We start from the raw sequence: 19,080 nt of genomic DNA on the forward strand, positions 1-19,080 counted from the left end.
GGGGGGGGGGGGGGTGGTGGAAGACTAAAGCTCGCTCTGGTATGGTTTAAATTTCTGTTTATCTGACATATTTATTTTTTTTCATGTGTTTGGTATGATTTATAACCCTTAAGTTTATTTAATCTAAATTAAAATTCATAAACAGATGAGGACGTGTTTACATTTATTGGCATAAAGCCATAAACCATTTATTCTTGTTTATGTGCAACCTTTAATGAGCATGTGCTCAGAACAGCTCATATTGAGGGGTAATGTTGCCATTTCATCATATTTTATAGAAGTATAATATTCAAGGACATCTTCTTCTTCCTCGTCTTTCGACTCTTTACTGTTGAACAGAAGAAAACCCCGCACAGAACCGAGAACCTTACCATCAACCCCACTTGGAGGATGATGGAACTGACCAGATTTTGAGCACTCGAAGGTACAGATCTTCTATTCTAGTGTGTGTGATCAGACAGAAACCAGCTCCGGTGGACAGAAGATCTGTACCTTTCGGTCAGGTTTAATGATGGAATCTGCTGCAGATCCATCCCCGGATTTTTGTACTTTACATCGTTTTCTTTCCAATGGCCATTCTTCAACTGTGAAGATCAAAATGGCACAAGCTCATTAGAATTCAAGACAGAGATCTAGTCATCTTGATGCAAAGAAACATGAGGAAAAATTAGGCATCACAGAGCTTCTTGTGCAAATTTGAGAGAGGACCTGCACAGCTGCACCGGATTTGCAAGACCCCAAAATCAGAAAAACTATAATCATCGCTCAATGGAGTAATAAGTTACCAAAGGGACAAGTGATCGACAAAATGGGATTGACAAAAAGGGAGAAAGAAAAATAAGTGATTGATAATGGATCATTACCCCCTTGGGCCTTGGCCCTTTTGCCTTCCTGATAAAGAAAAATTGTCACAGGATGATACAAAGGTTCTCTCTGTCTTTTGTTTGGATTAATCAAATTTGAGAATGAAGTGGAATGTGCTATCTGCTAGTGCAAGATTAAAAGAGGATAAAGGATCAGAGAGTGATCTGTAAGCATCTCTGTCACAAGGCTTGCTTAGACAGATGGATTGGAGTAGGTGGACACCAACACCACATGTCCCCCTTGTCAGGGTTCCCTAGAATAAAAAAGAAATGTTGCTGAGATCGGAGAGAAACAAGAGCTTGAAGAAGAAACCATCTTTTAGTCTTCCTCCATTCCTGGTTCCATCCCTCTTCCCGATCCCACCCCCCTCTGCAACTCTCTTCAGGTTACAGAATTTATTCCAGAGACAGGCATACCAAACCCATTTCTTGTTTGAGAAACTATTCTATCTATAGGTAACCCAACAATTTTTCTTATAACCCAACTAAGTTTTATAAGTGTGTGGATACACAAGACAGGTTTGGACATAATTTTCTGTGTCTTATTTCCTCTTGAAGCCAATAAAATCGAGCGCCAAGCAACACACACACACACACACACACACACACACAAAAGCCTTAAAACGCAAAATCCCCAAATAAAAATCTAGTCAATTTTAAAAGGGTAAAAAGATCATCTTAATGCACAAGGCTCCACTACTGCAGGGTCTAGTTGGGGCACATATATGTAGCCTACTGCAGGGTCAATTTCAAAAGGATGAATTAGTTAAAAACTGAATTGAACAAATAAGCTACAAGCGGCCCAAACTATGCTCACATATGTATCACACAATCATCATACCGTGCAAAAGCATGTGTAATTCCAGTGACAAGATAGCTGAGCTTTAATAGTGCAATTCAAATGGAGTATGTGTAAGCAATCAGCTTCTGAACTAAATCAGACTCGGTATTTACCTAATATTGGGTTCCCTAGAAGGTGAAGCTTCACAGCATGCACAAATTACAAGTGAATAGGCTTACCAAGTTAGTAGTTTACTTCTAAGGTTCATCTAGTGATGCAAACAACAGTGTCCAACATAGCAACTGAGATGGGAACATGTTGGACAATCCTGAATGATACCTGGACCCTCACAGCCCAGAGGACTTAAACACAACCTGCATAAACTTGCAAGCTGTATTTATGAACAGTAACCACAAATTCCATAGTGTGCTTGAGTAAAGTCCACTGAGCAGTGCGGACTAACTGGATGACCAGCCTAGTGTTTCTAGAAAAATCTTCATTGTCTTCAAGCATGTTCTAAAACAATGTACCATCAGTAATTATAATACCACCAAAAATACATTGCATTGTCATTGCCAATTATTTCCATATATTGCATGATTGTGTCACCTATGAAATAGCAGAATAGAGGACAATTATAACACCATTCCTTTTAGGCTTATTTTCATTCTCTCCTTCCTTGCAATCATAGGAACCATCACAAACTATTCTGTACAAAGATCAGACCACTTTGTTAAAATTTCCTTAGAGTAAAAAATAAAAATAAAAATAAAAACCTAAGTTGTTAGTCCAAATATTTTCAAGCGATGTTCATCCTTTCAGTGCTTAGAATGGTTCTCTTCAACTGTAACCCCACATCCTAAAATGGGAGTAGCATTGTACCCAGAAATTTCCATGAACAATTAGCAGTGAGATATAAGATATCTTTGACAATCAGAAGGCATAAAAAACATTTTTTTATCAAATGAAACAATAAGGAGAATTCATACTGCACTATTCATAAAATCAAATATGTGACGAAAGTGAGATAGAGTGCCTCAAGAACAGAACTGAGTGTCAGACCTTCAACAATTCAGAAAGTTTGGCAGATTCTTCTCTTGCCAGGGCTAAACCTCTTTCTAGACGATCCTATCCACACACAAGTAAAACCAATGTCAAAAACTATGATCTCAGGATTGTGGAATTTTCTGGATCATTCTGGATCTCAGATCTTTACCGCATTTTTCGAAGAAAAAAAAAAACAATTGATATAATCAAATAATTCAAGTTTTTACCTTAGCCTCACTTTCAGCATAGTATTGTCCAAGAGCTGTCTGAAGATTCGAAAGTTCAACATTTTTGGCATCAATAGTGTTCGTATAGCTTGCAAGTTTTTGTTTCAGGTCACTTATTGTTTCCCTCGCCTTTTGAAGCTCATTTTGGTTCATCTTCTTAACCTCCTCCTGACTTGCCATTGCTTGCTTCAGAGTGTTCTCCAAATGTGATATTTGAGCTCTTTGATATTCAGAATTTGCACGAAGATCTTCAATGATTTTACTATCCTCATCCATTTTCTCTGACTCTTCAAGTTCCTGTGAAATATCAGAACAGAAGCATCCATCTTAAATTCTAAATGATCGCATAAGCCAGCATCACATTATTGAGTGAAAATACAACAGTAGGGCAGAAAATCAAAAGTAGATTCAGCCACAAATGTTGACAAGTCCAACGACAGGCGACCTTATCTAACAAGTGCTGCTTGAGTCTGTTCAATTCTTGCAATGCTTTATCCCTTTCTCGGCGGACTTCCTTCAAATCTTTCCCAAACTTCTGTAAGGATAGCTCCATTTCTTCTTTTCTGGGAAAATGTCCGGATGACTGTAGCTTCAAGATACAAAATTACAAAATTACAAATTACCACAACAGAATAAATAAGGGTATCAGAAATTGGTGTTCAAATAGGAACACTAAATATCGGACCAATCCTCAAGCTCGTCCCTTTCCAAAATTTTCCCTCAAGTACTTCCACAAGTTTATAAGTAGGAATATTTATTTTGGGAACATTTTCTCCCTGATTCATTTAGTGGATAAAGCCTTTTTATATATATATATATATATAATCATATTTTTACTAAAACCCAAAGGACCAAATTAATGTTTCTGATACAACCATCACTGACTATAAGTAACAAAAGAACCACCTGATCCAAATTGTTTGAATGCTTATTTGAAGAGTCTGGACCATCTGAAATTTTTTTATCAGGTGAAGACTTCCCACTCGTTTTCAGGGCAGCCTCAAGTTCATCCTTCTTTAGCTACAATAGATGAGAAAGTAAGAAGCCAAAAAAAAACTGAAAATGTCAATTTAAATTGTGATGGAATGTGTAATTGAACAAGAAAGCTGAAAATGGATAAAACAACTTGAACTGATACGGTTGTATGCATTAAAAGCAAAACAATCAACTCAAAAAGGCATTAACCTTAAGATTGGTGTTTTCCTTCTGCAGGGCTGCTATTTCTCCCTTCAAACTCTCAGCAGTTTCATCTACTTCTTTGTCACGGTCCCTTCTGTTCAGCACGAGTTGCAGTTGTCTTATTTCTGAAATTTTTGCACTCAATTCATTGCGAAGCTCTTTCATCTCCATAGAATCCTGCAAGTCAGAAAGGGAAATAAAAGAACGGAAAATCTGAGAAGCGTGAACCATGAATGAAAGAAATTTTTAAGGACTACAAAATTCTCAATATAAGCATGAGAACAGATGATTAAATACTAAATAAGTGAAGCATGCAGCAGTTAAAGGTTGATATAACTTTAAATTTTCAAGTAACAAACAAGCGCACGATCTTGCGGAGGAACACACATATGGCCTCTACTGTAAGCAATTCCTACACCAAGGGCCACATAGTCTCCAACACCACCTTAAGCAGAATCCAAGGCCTCATTAAGCCAACAGTCATTGTTGCCATCATCCAAGACCCAACCCAATTAATCACTTAATATTTTTAGTTCACTAGCAATCATGTTCTGCTATTCTATGGCCCCACTTGCTGTTAAAGGACAAGTCCTCAGCATAAATAAGCTTGAAACATCTCAAGATTCAAGTTAAGGACTTGAGAATATACAATGCCAAACTGACTTGACCTGTATGAATCCTGCGGGCAACTCAACTAAATTATCAGCACTCAATGTGATGTTTCGTCAAGAGCAACTGAGAGGTCATGTCCACCAAGAATATTTACATGGTCAGGTCTGATTGATCGTTCTTCACAGACAGACAGAGCTCTTTCTCTTTATATTCCTCCAACAAGGAATCATAGAAACCTCAAAGAATGGAGGCTCCACTAAATACCGCACAGGATAAAAAAAGCTGATATAACCTTACAAACAATTACTGAAATAATAAGGACACAGACAATTAGGAAATTAAGAAATGCTTCAATATATTAAAGAATAAAACACATATAATAGCTTAACTAAATTGAACAAAACTATTGACAACAACCATAACAAGCAGCATTGCTTGTTTCAGTGCATGTCAAGTTCCAGATATCCAGGTTTGAGCTTACTTTGTCCTTGTCCATCTTTGAAGTTTGGACTTCTGTCTGAAAAGATTCATTCAATTTGTGTTCCTCTGAGAAAAAAACTAGGAGGTTTCAGGGGGGGAATAGAAATGGCAAAGTAATGCCAGCATATTTGGATGTCAAAAATGCATGAAATACCTTCTAATTTTAGTTGCATCTTTGCTAGATTATCACGTTCTTTATCAAGTTCCACCAGCAATCGTTTTATCTCTGACTCATGATTAGCTTGCAATAGTGTCAAGGATCTGCTCTTCTCTTCCAGCAAATCTGCAAGCTCCTACAGGGTATTTGTATACATATATTATCATGTTTTCACCAGAAAAAAAAAAAAAAAAAAACAAAGTAGCAACAAATCAATATGTCATGCAACAATAATGAAATCTTATAAAAATATATGCACAAGTGTGAAATTTGGATGTGAATGTTTTGAGCTTCATCATAAGCCATAAGAGCAGTCTCACAGGAAAATTTAATTAGTTTGAGGAACAAATGGAGCAAATTCACCATAAAATCATCTCGCTATTGGAATTCAACAGATAGAACAGAAGGTGCAATTACCTTTTCATAGTCGATTCCATTGGGCTGAAGAGACTGCACACTCCCATTGCTTAAAGATTCCTGTGTAAAGACAGTGCCTTTGTGTGTGCGGTTACCAGTAGAACGGTTGTTTGCTTGAGTTGCAATCCTGTACTGCCTGCTGGGTGATTGGTCACCCATCCCCTATGGAGATTCCAAACAGAAATCAGCCAAGAACAGACACAAAGCAAATCATAGCTGTCAAGGCAACCCAAGGCGGTGGAGGGGTGCCTAAGCACTAAGGCAACAAGGCGCCACTCCGAGGCAACCAGAACACCAAAGTGTTATTTTTTATTTCTCCTCTTTTCTAACATTATTTAGTACGCTACATATACCTTATATCATCAAAAATCAACATTAAGCCAAGTCATCAAAAATCAACATTTAGAGAAATGTTCTTCTCTAATAAGGACTGGTCAAATGATTTTATTTTTACATGAGAATTTTTGTGTTAGGTTGAACACAAAACCAGCTTTCTAACAAATCCAAGATTGTTTAAATTCAGGTTATTGAAAATTTTATTTTATTGCACTTTTGGTTTTTGCAACATTTTACCATAATAAGATTTATAGAATTTTGGTATTTGGGAAGAAGCCCAGTGTTTGAAAATTGAAAAACCCTAAAACCAAAAATCCAGCATTTATTCTTGAACTGTGGGGTTGAATTTTTATCATTTTGGAATTTGATTTGCAAACTACTTTTATTGGATTCAAATAGGGGGTGTTGTTTGCTTATTTATCAATAATATCTTAATTTAAACGATATTTGGCATAAATAAGTGCCCAAACTGGTTCGATATACCCTTTCAAGGTGCCTTATTCTAAGGTGACAGTCACCTAGACCCCATGAAAACTGCCTGGATGCCTAGGCGGCGCCTTGAAAACTATGAAGGGAATATTCCTGTAGACTAATGGCGCCAAAAATATTGAGAGAGAAATTTTAAGAAAAATGTAAGGGCTCATTGTGGGGGTGGGGGAAACGGATGTCCAAAAAACACCGTCTAGAAGTTTACTGATAACAACAGGACCGTCATAGTGAAAAACAAATACATATGGCCTACAGAAAGAGAAATTACCTAAATAAATGTGTAAATTTTAATAGCATCGCCTAGGAACTACAGTTTTTTTTGGGTGTTGAAGTGTAAGGAACTAAAGCAAGTTGTCAAAATTAACTCCATTTTGATGGACATCAAGTGCATAAATTGCTTAAAGCAATTCCTGTTTATCGATACAGTTAACATTGAGACTGCTTGCTCAAAAGAGCTGGCGTGTTTATGCTCTATTCTTCATATACATGTATCTAATTAGGTACATATATATATGTTCGATGTGTGAGACTAACCTAATAGGGAAGCTGAAACTTTGGGTGCTATATAGTAATCTGTCCTCCACAATCCAGACACGGATTCATTTCTTTCAATCGCCTTCAGATTGTTTTGGAGGTGGGGGATGCTATATAGTCTGAAGGCCCTCCCCCCCTCCCCTTCCCCTTTTCTTTCTCCTTTCAGAATATGGTTCGTTTTGTTATGGCTGGGTCTTTTCAGAAGAAAGAAAAATTCAAAGATAAAGCATGACTTGTTCTGAAGACTTTCCAAACCATAGGAATTGCTCACTTGGCTAAGCTGGCAATCTGAAGGAGATCTGAGAGGCTGAAAAACCAATGTTTAGCTTAGGGCAATATAGAGATCCATCCTTGTCATATAACAATTTGCATTCAGGGAATGGTCAAGGGAATCAACCTCAAAGCATAAATTTAGTTTCTCCTTTTCCTTGATAAGCATATTCAGTAATTTCTGATTATGAAGACTAAAAGTTATAGAAAAACAAAAGGAGAGAGAAGGCTCAATCTATTTGTCCTTGGAGATAATCACACATGATTACGAGAGCTGGCTCAAGAACATTTTCTGTTTACTTGAAGGTTAAGAATGGCTAATTCTTCAGCCAATACGTTGGATGTGGGGGGGTATTAGGATTCTATCTCTTTGGACTTCTATCCCTATCATGCAATGTCCATTTGTGGTCTTTATTGGCTATGTCTCTCATGTTCGTCTTTCTGTTGTTGTACTCATTGTATGTAAGATATTGCATTACCAATGAAACTTACCATTACCATTGAGAGAGAGAGAGAGGGAGGAACTTCCAAAGAACTACCTTGAGTACATCTGGATTATTAGTCAACATCTTGGGACTTCCATTTCTAGATGCATACTGCCCAGCATTTGTTGCCTCCACAGTCTGTCTCAATGAACCATTTTCTTCCTGTAATCTGGAAAGTTGCTCCTGCCACATAAAGAATATTTCCAAAAGATGATTAAAGTTGAAGCCTAATCAAACTCTCATAGTCAAGCAAAGACAAATTACCACAAAATAGCACAACCTATCAATATATATAATTATATATATATAACCGTCCTCGGGCCTTCTAACTCATCATACTGACATCAGACTGTGTGAGACTGAGTTTAATAGCAACAATGTTGGGAGCATTCCACAGCTGAAAGCAGGAGTGCATCACCCAAGAGGCATAAGAAAAACGAAAATATGAGAGATTGGGCCACCACAACAATCATATGTTTGATGAGCATGCCTGGTTTAATCTTTAAAAATTTCAGCTGTATAGAATAGATGGAACTAGGGATGGAAGAGGAAGACATAGGGTTTGGGATCTTCTATTTATCCTCTGTTCTATGGCAGTTTAGCTGTAATTATTTCCTTGTAAAGACAATCTACATTTTAAGTACTTGAGGGATTCAATGACCCTGCAAATTAAACCCTTACTTTTCTTTAAAAAAAAAAAAAAACCCCGATTTTCGACCAAGAAAAAAAAATAATAAACCCTGATTAGAACTTTAGCTCCAAATATGAATATAAAGCACCTCACCCCAAAAGGACCTATTCTAACAGCGCACAGTTCAGGCACAAGCATAGTTGTCAAGGCGTCGCCAAGGCGACGACTTGGCGTCCAGGCGGTTTGCCTAGGGCCTAGATGACAGTCACCTTGTTGCACTGTATGTCACCTTGTGTTTTGGCACTTATTTATGCCAAATATCATTTAAGTAAATGATTTATATTTGTTATTTCATTTACTTAAGATATTATTCATAAATAAGCAAATGCTCCTTATTTGAATCTAATAAAAATAATTTAAAAATCAAATTCCACAAGGATAAAAAGTCAACCCTCCAGTCTAAGAAAAAAAACTGGATTTGGTTATAGGGGCAATTTTCAACTTTTAAATGCTAGGGTTTTTTCTCAGTTATGAAAATTTTATAAATCTATCATGTTAAAATATTGCTAAAAACCAAAAGTCCGGTAAAATAATCTTTTGTTTTGATATTCATAAAATTATTTTCATTCGGGCGATTTTAACAGCATTCAAGCCCTTTAAAATAACTTTGATCGGAGCATAACTTTGTCATTGCAACTTAGATTTAAGTAATCTTAGATTTGTTGAAAAGTTGGTTTTATGTTATACCTAATACAAAAAGTCTCATGTAAAAATAAAATCATTTGACCAGTCAAACTTATTATTGAACAAAAGCATTTCTCTAAATGTTTTTTATACCTTAATGTGACTTAATATTGATTTTTTATGATTTGATGTGGCTAAATGTTGATTTTTAATGATTTGATGTGGCTTAATGTTGATTTTTTATGATATAAGGTATATATAGCTTACTAAATAATGTTAGAAAATAGAAAAAATAAAAAATAATAATTGGTCGCCTTGTTCGCCGTAAGGTAGACATCTTCTCACCTAAGCGCTTAGACAGACCTCCACCGCCTTGGCGTCGTGCCAACTATGGGCACAAGGGTGGAAATTCAAATCCTTTGCCTTCTGCAAAATGAAGACAGGCATATGGCCTCCAATACATAATTAGCCAAAAGAAAGTCGTTTGAAGTGGCATGCCCATGTTTAACGGAGGCCTTTAGATGCTCCAGTAGGGAGGCATGATTTGATTCAGACTAAAGGAGCTAAAAGAGCCACAAACAGACCTAAAATGACTCTGGGAGAAATGATGAGAAAAGACATGCATAGATTAGGCCTTGTATCAAGTATGACCTCGAATAGAGTTGGTTGTCGGGTAAGGATCCATGTAGTTGACCCATTTAGTTGGGATAAGGCTGAGCTGTTGTTGTTGTGTTGTTGTTGTATTCAAGAGAGCAACTCTTTGCCAAGAGAAACTTGGAGAGAGATTGAAGGGAAAATAGGAGTTCATTTCATGGAAGTTTGCATTTATACCCTTCTTTTCCCTGAATTGACTCGTTTGGGCAGGATTCCAACCATTAATATCAAATTATTGAATGTATCCCTCCCAGAGGTTGATGCCTTCAATAGCATAAGGGTAAGGAAAGGTGACAAACTCATTGATACCTTCAGAGGTGTCAACCAAATAAACTCTTCTTTTTATTTGTGATTTTATTAGGAATCAAATACTATTGGGTCCAATACATGATACCTCACAAATATGAGCACAGGGAAATTAGAAATTTTCAGTAGTTAAAAAATTTTGCAATCGTTCATTCCTAGCATTTTCTTTCTTTCTTTCTTTCTTTCTTTCTTCTTCTTCTTCTTTTTTTCCTAGTAAGACTAGTGCTATTTTATTCTGCAAATCTCAGATACCCACCCACACTGCCCAGCCCCACAAACAAGTTTATTGGTGACTTCATCACTGCTCCAACAGTAAGCAGACACACTCAGACCATGACTTGCTCCCAACCATAAAATCCCAAACATTAGCACCAAATGAAACATGAGAAAAGAAAAAGAAAAATAAGAAGGGGTGAAGAAAGACATGGATAAATATTTTCAACAAGTGATCTTTCTCATCTTCGATGTGAGACTTCCTCATCTACCACCTGCCCCATCCACATCCCTAGGAAACTCTTACTCCGTAACAAAGCAGAGCAATGTTTTTTTTCCTTTTGGAAAGAAACTACTAACCATGTTCTTCATGATTACAGCTCTTAGAATGATGATTGACAGCATTTCATGATACAAGGATACTCCATTTTTCTGAAATTCAAAGCATTCTACACTCGCTTTCCCCGAGTCTTTTAAATCCAGTCCCATTAACTAAATATGTATAGATCACATGGGCTTTTTAAATTTGTTCAGTTCAGAGTGCCAGACACCTTGTACGTCTTAAACACCAACATGTTTCATGTCCACGCTGCATAAACGGGGTTAAAACTCTATTGGACCATTGGACTTACATTGTCAAAGAGCTCAAAGGGATCATTGCATTTAATTTCTTTCACAACTGATATGCATTGTACATATAGTTGCATTGGTAACTTATTTGACCCATCATCCCAGTACCAATTGTATTCGTAACAGGTATTCAAAGGGTGACATTTCAGGGACATTTCAGAAACTTTCCAGAAACACGTACAATGGTGGTTAAATAAGTATAAATATAATGCATTGCATGGGATTGAATCAATATAAATACGGGTCGAATAAATACTATTGGTTATTTATTCTACTCAAAAGGAAGTTGTTTGCTATTTCAATTTGGGTTGTATCTTATACTCACATAGTCACATTCAACAACTTGCAGATTTCAGAATTTGGATAGTAGAGTTATTTTTATTATTTATCTCTTAATCTTACACAATAAATCTTAACAAACAACTACCAATAGTGTACCAAGTAGAGAAACTATTAGAGTATCAATAGCGTATCATCTAACGTACCAAATAAACTGTAGCCGAAACTTTAAGTGGAGGTACCAGGACCAGAACAGCTACCCATACCAATACTGCATTTGATGTAGGACCAGAATCACAAGTGATCTTAATCCCAAGCAGGATCTGAAAATCTGGCTGAATAGGGAGAAATTCGAGAACTCATAAATCATGGCTCAGATAGAGCTGAAACTTGGAGTAGATGAAGGTCCTATAAGGGTCAACAAACCCTCAAAAGATGAAACAATTCCGATGGTTGAATTGAGAGTTATGCTGTCGACATGAATTAAGAAACTTTTGACCACTCTTTAGAAACTAGGGTTCCAGGCACCAGATGATCTGGTTGACTAGGGAGATATTCAAGAACTCATAAACCGTGACTCAGATGGAGCTGAAACTTGGGAGTAGATGAAGGTCCTATAAGGGTCAACAAACCCTCAAAATTGGAAGGAAGATCCCTTGTATTATGTATAAGGATCCTTCAAAAGATGATCCACACTAATGGCCAATCGGGAAGTTATGCTCAAACACTGAAAAAGGAAACTATATGGAGATTCGCAGTAGCAGCTTCAATAGGCCTTCAATGTCCACATCCTTCTGATCGAGTGGCCTTCCAGATGTGAAGAACAAAACCCCAAAACAGGGGCTCAACAGAGCAAAGGCCAGAGAACTATGGAGGTGGGAAGGTCTGACCAAAAAAACCTGTTCACAGGCTGCCGATTGGATTTCTGGAACTGTAACAGTAGCTTGAATACTTCTCTTAGTTGCAAGCCCATCAAGGAATATATGATCATAACACTCAAAATTAATTGAAATAAAAGGGAAAACATACTCGATGAAAGGGTTGAGAAGGGGGAGGAAGAATTAGCGAAGGGGCATCACACCCAACTGCATCTCATAGCACAACAGCATAACTGCATAAGCCATCTTTTTTGTTTAACTCAAATCTATCTTTTCATTATGATCAATGGGCTTTAAATAGCCTTACAAAACTTGGTATAAAGAAATACAAAAATAGAAAACTAATGGACTGAAATAAGACTTTCTAATTTGTGTCTAACTTGCTAACCAACTTTAACCAAATTAGAAACTAAAAACAGAACTCAGAAGGAAACTAGCCTGAGTTAGGAAACCAACTTGACTAACTTGACAACCTAAAAAAGGAAACTAAATCCTACGCTAGCTGGGCCAAGCCGATGGCTAATGGATATCTTCTCTTGGAACTGAATAAGGGACAGTTGTATAGATCTTCTAGGAGCTTCTTTGAAGACAAACTCGCAGGAGTTACTGTTCACGTGAACAGTATTTCCAGCTTTCCTTTTAGACTGGTTAGATGGGACCAAGGTGGGGGCTTGGCTGGTCCAACACTGGACTTGGTTCAATGGGGCCAGCAGCCCATTCCTTGTGCAAGCTTGATCTACATCAGCATGCCTGTAGAAACGAATACCTAAAACGATGCCGATAATGAAGGAAATCGCAAACAAACAATCGCACAATGCAAGGATTGACATGGTTCGGAAAGATTTCCTACGTCCACAGTGAGATGAGATCTGCTTCACTATCAATGGAGAATAGAGTTACAACTGCTCGTCCTCATGCCTCTCTCAAATTACAAAGAATATCGTCTAGCTACAAATATATAATGAAACCCTACATAGGAACATATCACCAAAATACCCTTCAGTCCCTACAGCCTCTTAACGGCCCCTTCGGAATCAGCCCACAAATGCAAGCGACGGAATACAAGACATCGTACACACATAGCACTCCTTGGCTGCTATGATTATACAGCAACAACTGATAAGTTTATCACATAGGTATCAAATTGGTTGCCCATGACTTGTTACGTGTATCATGGCTGTTTATAGTTTGAGAATTTCTTTTGCAGCATAATTCCTTTATGTATCAAAGAATATCGGTAGGAAATAAAAAAATAAAAAACAAAAACAAAACCAAAACCAAATCAGTTATCAAGGCTTGCAATAAAAGTACATGTGTTGTGCATTGAAATTAAGCCAACAGCAACTTGGTAACAGAAAAGGAAACTTAAAGGACTATAGCATTGTATAAACTTTATAGCTGCCTCAAAGACAACTCAAAATGAATGCCAAAAGTGACCAAGAAAACCACATTACATTATACCACCTTGGGATTCTGAGCAGGAATTAGCTGTAACCCATATTTAACTTCCAATGATACAAATTCAAAATTAATTTCAGCAAATTGATATCCAGACAAACAGGAAAACTACCACAGAGCTACCACAATACCTCTTTCTCCTTCAACAAAGCCGCATAGTTGACAGACAATGCCTTAATTTCAGACTCAGATGCCTGAAGCCTCTGAACTTCTGCTCTGTATTTTTCAATCTGCAAGAACCATTGATTATAGAAAAATGAGGCCCATGTCAGTCACCAGAGCATTTCAAATGAAAACAATTCAACCAGCATGGACAAGAAAATACACTTTGCAGTCCAATCAAATGTATCTTAGTCAAAACTACATAGTTAAATAAACCATTTAAGTTAAAACATCAGGTAATACGTTTAGATCAATATAAACAACCAATTACTTGAGACAATGGGATGTTAAACATCACAGGTTGATAAGTAGAGTAGATATAAAACCACCTTTGAAGCATCTCTTAAATTGTTGAAAGCAATTGAACTTGAACCTCAATGATTATTAGGTCTTCAAAGGAGTAAGAATACAAAAACAACAACAAATCACCCTCATCCCAATTAAATGGGGTCGGCTACATGGATCCTTGCCCTCCAGTCAAGCTCTATTCGACGTCATACTTGATACAAGGCCTAAGTTATGTACGTCTCCTCACCACTTCTCCTAAGGTCGTTTTAGGTATGTCGCGAGCTCTTTTAAATCCTTCAATCTGAATCAAATCAATCCTCCGTACTAAAGCATCCAAAGGCCTCCGTTGAACATGGTCATGCCACCTCAAATGACTTTCTCGTACTTATATTGTATCGGAGCTACTCACAAATCAGCTCTAATATGATCATTCCTTATTTATCTTGCCTAGTTTTACCACTCATCCATCTTAACATCCTTGTCTCTGCTGTATTGAATTTATCTAAATGATGCTTCTTAACTGCTCAGCATTCCGCACCATACATCATAGCTAGGCGCATTCCTTTAAGTTTTAAAGGAATATGTCGATGTTTTAAAGGAATATGTCGATCACATAACACTCCGGACACAACACTCTACTTCAGCTATCCTATTTTAATTCTTTGTGAAACATCATCCTCTATATCAAGCTTATCAACTTCTCTATTTATGGATGAGCCTAGATACCTAAATAATCACTTTTCAGAACCTCCCTCTCATCAATTTTCACCACTCCATTATCCGTCCTACTGTAACTAGAGTTACACATTATATTAAAACCTTTTGATTCCAAGGTCAATCTCAATAATTCCAACTTGGTGTTAATCCTTGTTTTTATCTCATCCACCAAAACAATATCATCAACAAAAAACATACACGAAGGAAACCTCATCTTGAATGTCTCTAGTTAATTAATCCAATGATAAGTGCAAAAAAATAGGGGTTTAAAGCTGATCCTTGATGTAATCCTATATTCACTACCTTGACCCCCCACATTCTTACACTAGTCACTACACCATCATACATATTTTTAATTATGTCCACATATTTAATTGAAACACTTCTCTTCTTTAGTACTTGCTAGATTAACACTCTTAGGACTCTGTTATAAGCTTTTTCTAGGTCAATAAAGTCCATATGGAGATCCTTCTTGTAGTCTCCAAATATTTCCATAAGTCTCCTAAATGAGTAAATAGCTTTTGTCTTGGATCTTCCTGACACAAAAACAAATTGATTCTCCGTAATAGTAGTTTCTGTTTCTTGGGTGGATTTCAATAACCCTCTCCCATAATTTCATAGCATGACTCATTAGTTTTATGACTCTATAGTCATTGCAACTCTAGATATCACCTTTATTATTGTAAAAATAAAAATCACAATGCTTCACATGAGTAACAATATAATGCATAATTATTGAGACCCAGTGGTTAATCAGCTTGTGATAGGATCACTAGTAAGGAAAAAAACCAAATTAAGAGAAAATTGACAACTAAACAAAAACATATCATATGTGCAGAAAACAAAAAATAGAATGGTCAAATCAATTAGATAAACAAGACTAACAAAAATGATTTAACTATTTAAGTTACAGATAGATTTCAATTTACGGAAGAATCTACGTTGAATTAGCAAACTGAACTTCAGATTAAGAACAGAATTCGATGGCAGGAATCTTCAAGGGTCCAAATGGTAAAATAATGAACTGATTTAGTCATTAACAGTAGTCCAAACCTAAAACAGTAATCTGAAATCAAAACCAGAAAACAGAATTTTAGAAGTAGACTTGAAGGACACTTGAAAATCTATTTGTTTTAGTTTTGAAAACATCAACTAAACTAGGACTTGAGAACAAGTAAACAGAATAGAAAAGTGAAGTCAGAATAGGGCCGATTAAGAACAAGATTCAATTCAGCAACTTATGTTCCAGTTAATGGTAACCTGAAACTTGGAAGGAAATAGGAGGACTGCAAATTAGTAGAAGTAATAATCAGAAGTGGGAAGAAGGGGAATAGTAGAAGAAAGAGGGAAAAAATATCACACCTGAGAAGAAAGATGAACAGAAGTAGGAGGAGAAGGAGGAAGATCAGTTCTGGAGTACCAATCCTGTTTTCACAGCTCAACAACACCAAAAGAAAAAAAAAAAGAGAGGTCAAGTTTCTTTGCTCCAAACATGTCTAATTGATAGGGTTGGATACATATATACCATTTAAATTCCAAAACTGACTCATAAAGAGTTCCTAATCACTCTCGTATACCGACTTAAAGTAAATAGGCTCAAATAGAACTATTAAAAGCGTTTAAGCATCCTAATCTAACTCAAATCACTTAACTGCTAGCGGTACTAACTTTACCCCCATTTTATGGACTTACAAATTAGGCCCATTACAATGAAACCAAAGACAATAAAAGGCCCAGCCTTTAACATAACTGCCTAAAGCTTGTTTTCAGCCTATTAGATTGCCATCAATATCCAATGGGCTTCCCAAGCTTATGCCTAAGCCTCCATATGGGATCATAGTCTAATGCAACTAGATCACAATATCTCCTAGTAGTTCGCTTTTAATCATGCAAGCCATTGAAAGTTCTAAAAATGTTCAAAAATTGTTCATAATGAGGAAGAAAATTACTCAGAAAAAGTATCGGCCATAAAGTCTATGTGAAAATTGAATTGAAGAATAATGGAATAATGCAAGTATGAAGGATAGATAATAAAGCAGCAGTACAGTTTCATATGCTTCACTATGCATAACCAAATTTGTGTAAAGGACATGAATAGCGTGCCTACAGAGCCCCCACAATGAACTAACACCAGTCAAAATAAATGTCAAACTGAATTCCCCTCAAAAGATAAATGGTTAAACGAGCATCCCACGCCCGAAAGATGCCCCACAGAGGTCTTCCCTGAAACCCCCCCAGTCACTAAGGTAAACAACGTAGAAAAAGCACCCATTTCTGTACCGGTTCTGGAAGAGCAAAGAAAAAGGGCAAGAACCAAGGAAGTTCATAAGTGAAGAAGAAAGTCCTTCCGACCAACGGAGAGTAAGGCCGCGTTAGAACCAAGCAAGGGCTCGACTATATACAACGGCTAGTGTGCCAGAACAAGCAAGGGATGAGCCCAATTATGAGTCAAGCGCGCGCCAGAACAAAGCTGAAAAACTACAGCACGCGTGTTAGCGCAGCGGTGCTCTACGATCCGCTTTTCCAACCACCACTTTCTTGGCTAACACATTTGACTACGTTGTTAGCCACCTTGCATCCACTGGATCAAGACATTCATGGATGAAGCATGGCTTGAACTTGTCAACATCTGGCCAATGACACAAATGAATCCCCTCCACAACAGGTCAGCTGAAACCCCTATGACAGCTCATGTAACTCAGAGAGAGAGAGCAGCTCAGCCCTAAAAGAGCCCCTAACAACAGGTCCTTAGTGAGACAAAATCATTGTGCCAACACCATTCATATAGATTTCTCCCACCCCGATAGGCCTTAGATTCCTCAATGAGCACCAACAAGTTAACGTTGATAGATCCACAAAGAGCAGCTAACAAATTAAGTTTGATGGATCCCAATTCCCAACCATTAGTTGTCACGGTGACTAGGCAACCAAGTTCTGGATGCCTAGGCGCCTGGATAGCTACGATCCCAACAAGAGAGGGACCACAGAATATCAGTACAGAGAAGTTACAAAAAGATCATAGTATGCTACTCTGAAATAACAAAGTCAAATTGTGTACCTCCAAATAGTTCACTATGTGAAGCTCAATGGGCCACTCTAAAGTAATCAATGAGGTTTTCTTTTTTCCTTCTTCCAGCAAAATGCAAACACAAACCAACTCAAAGCCCATGGAAAGAAGTTTTGGTAAGCGGAATGCACTTTGAATTAAAATTTGGTGGACTTGTCAACCAAACTACAAGTTTGCATGCTCGACTTGTGCTTGAAAAGAGATGATGGATGCCAATTCTAAGCAATATAAGCTCAAGCCAACAACTTGTCAATAAATGAAATCAGGTCAATGTAAATGGAAATGCATCTAGATCAAATAATCCAGAGTGAAGAAACCCATCCACCCCTCCATCACTCCCCTCGCCCCCCCCACCCCAAAAAAAAGAAAAAAAAAGAAAAAAGAAAGGACTAAATCAAATTGATTATTGTCACTTGTCAGGGATACAATGCCAGTTTGAGCTACTTGCAATCTGTCTAGTAAGGGGGGCGATGGGCTCAAAATGTTGAATTTGATCCAGTGCTTCCTCATTCAAACACGAAAACACATTTTTTTTGAAAGGTTATATGCACTTTGACGTAATCCTGAATAGGTTTCAGATAACGCCATAAATGAAACAACACCCTTCCAGTGTTTGTTGATAGGACGACTTACTAACTGTAAGATATTACATAAAGCTGCGCACTATGCAAGAATGTTGGCATATTACTGAGTTCTACGAATTCAATTTCAATAAATCTCCGATAGTGATCGAAACGATTGGTATAAATTCAGCAACACGAACATAAAATACCTCGTTCTGAAAACCAGAATCAACACCATTCGGGATCGGCGAGCGCATGGGTGACTTGGATTGAGCGAATCGATGAGAAATCCGTCGGTCGGACAGAGATGAATCTTCTCCAGTACTTGTTCGAAAGATCTCGAGCTCTTCTGCTGCGTCTTGGACATCGAGTGCCATCTGATTGAGGTTTTCTTTCAAATTGGCAATCGAACTCCACATCGTTAATCCTTTTCGAATCAAAACTTCAGGGAAGATTTGCAATTCTCCAGCAATAAATCCCGCTCAAATGAATCCCTCTAAATCTACCAGAGATCTATGAATTTAAATGAAAAAATTAATAAATAGATTGAAATTCAAACCTCGAGAGGAGATGGGAATAAATTTGGGGTTTGGACTCTGACGAGTCTTCAAATTTTGGTAGATCTGAAAGTGGAGGATAAAGGCTTCCTACGCAATTTTTAAGAACATTAAAA

At 37.2% G+C, this 19,080-nt stretch overlaps 1 protein-coding gene across 2 annotated transcripts in view; it reads right to left on the reverse strand.

Annotated features, from left to right (window-relative positions):
- LOC122061832 (golgin candidate 4) overlaps window positions 1–19,080 on the reverse strand; it is a 23,074-nt gene extending 3,994 nt beyond the window's left edge. The window contains exons 1-11 of one of the 2 annotated variants that reach the window (XM_042625322.1): window positions 18,617–19,080; window positions 13,742–13,840; window positions 7,932–8,060; window positions 5,764–5,925; window positions 5,344–5,482; window positions 5,191–5,255; window positions 4,104–4,274; window positions 3,825–3,938; window positions 3,364–3,507; window positions 2,919–3,215; window positions 2,707–2,772 (exon numbers count right to left, since the gene is read on the reverse strand). In XM_042625322.1, the coding sequence (XP_042481256.1) occupies window positions 2,707–2,772; window positions 2,919–3,215; window positions 3,364–3,507; window positions 3,825–3,938; window positions 4,104–4,274; window positions 5,191–5,255; window positions 5,344–5,482; window positions 5,764–5,925; window positions 7,932–8,060; window positions 13,742–13,840; window positions 18,617–18,826 (1,596 nt within the window). In that variant the 5' untranslated portion in view covers window positions 18,827–19,080. The remainder of the gene's footprint in view (window positions 1–2,706; window positions 2,773–2,918; window positions 3,216–3,363; window positions 3,508–3,824; window positions 3,939–4,103; window positions 4,275–5,190; window positions 5,256–5,343; window positions 5,483–5,763; window positions 5,926–7,931; window positions 8,061–13,741; window positions 13,841–18,616) is intronic. The other variant, XM_042625324.1, reaches the window with a different exon arrangement.

The sequence above is a fragment of the Macadamia integrifolia genome, chromosome 14, assembly GCF_013358625.1.
Source record: "Macadamia integrifolia cultivar HAES 741 chromosome 14, SCU_Mint_v3, whole genome shotgun sequence".
Taxonomy (NCBI): Eukaryota; Viridiplantae; Streptophyta; class Magnoliopsida; order Proteales; family Proteaceae; genus Macadamia; species Macadamia integrifolia.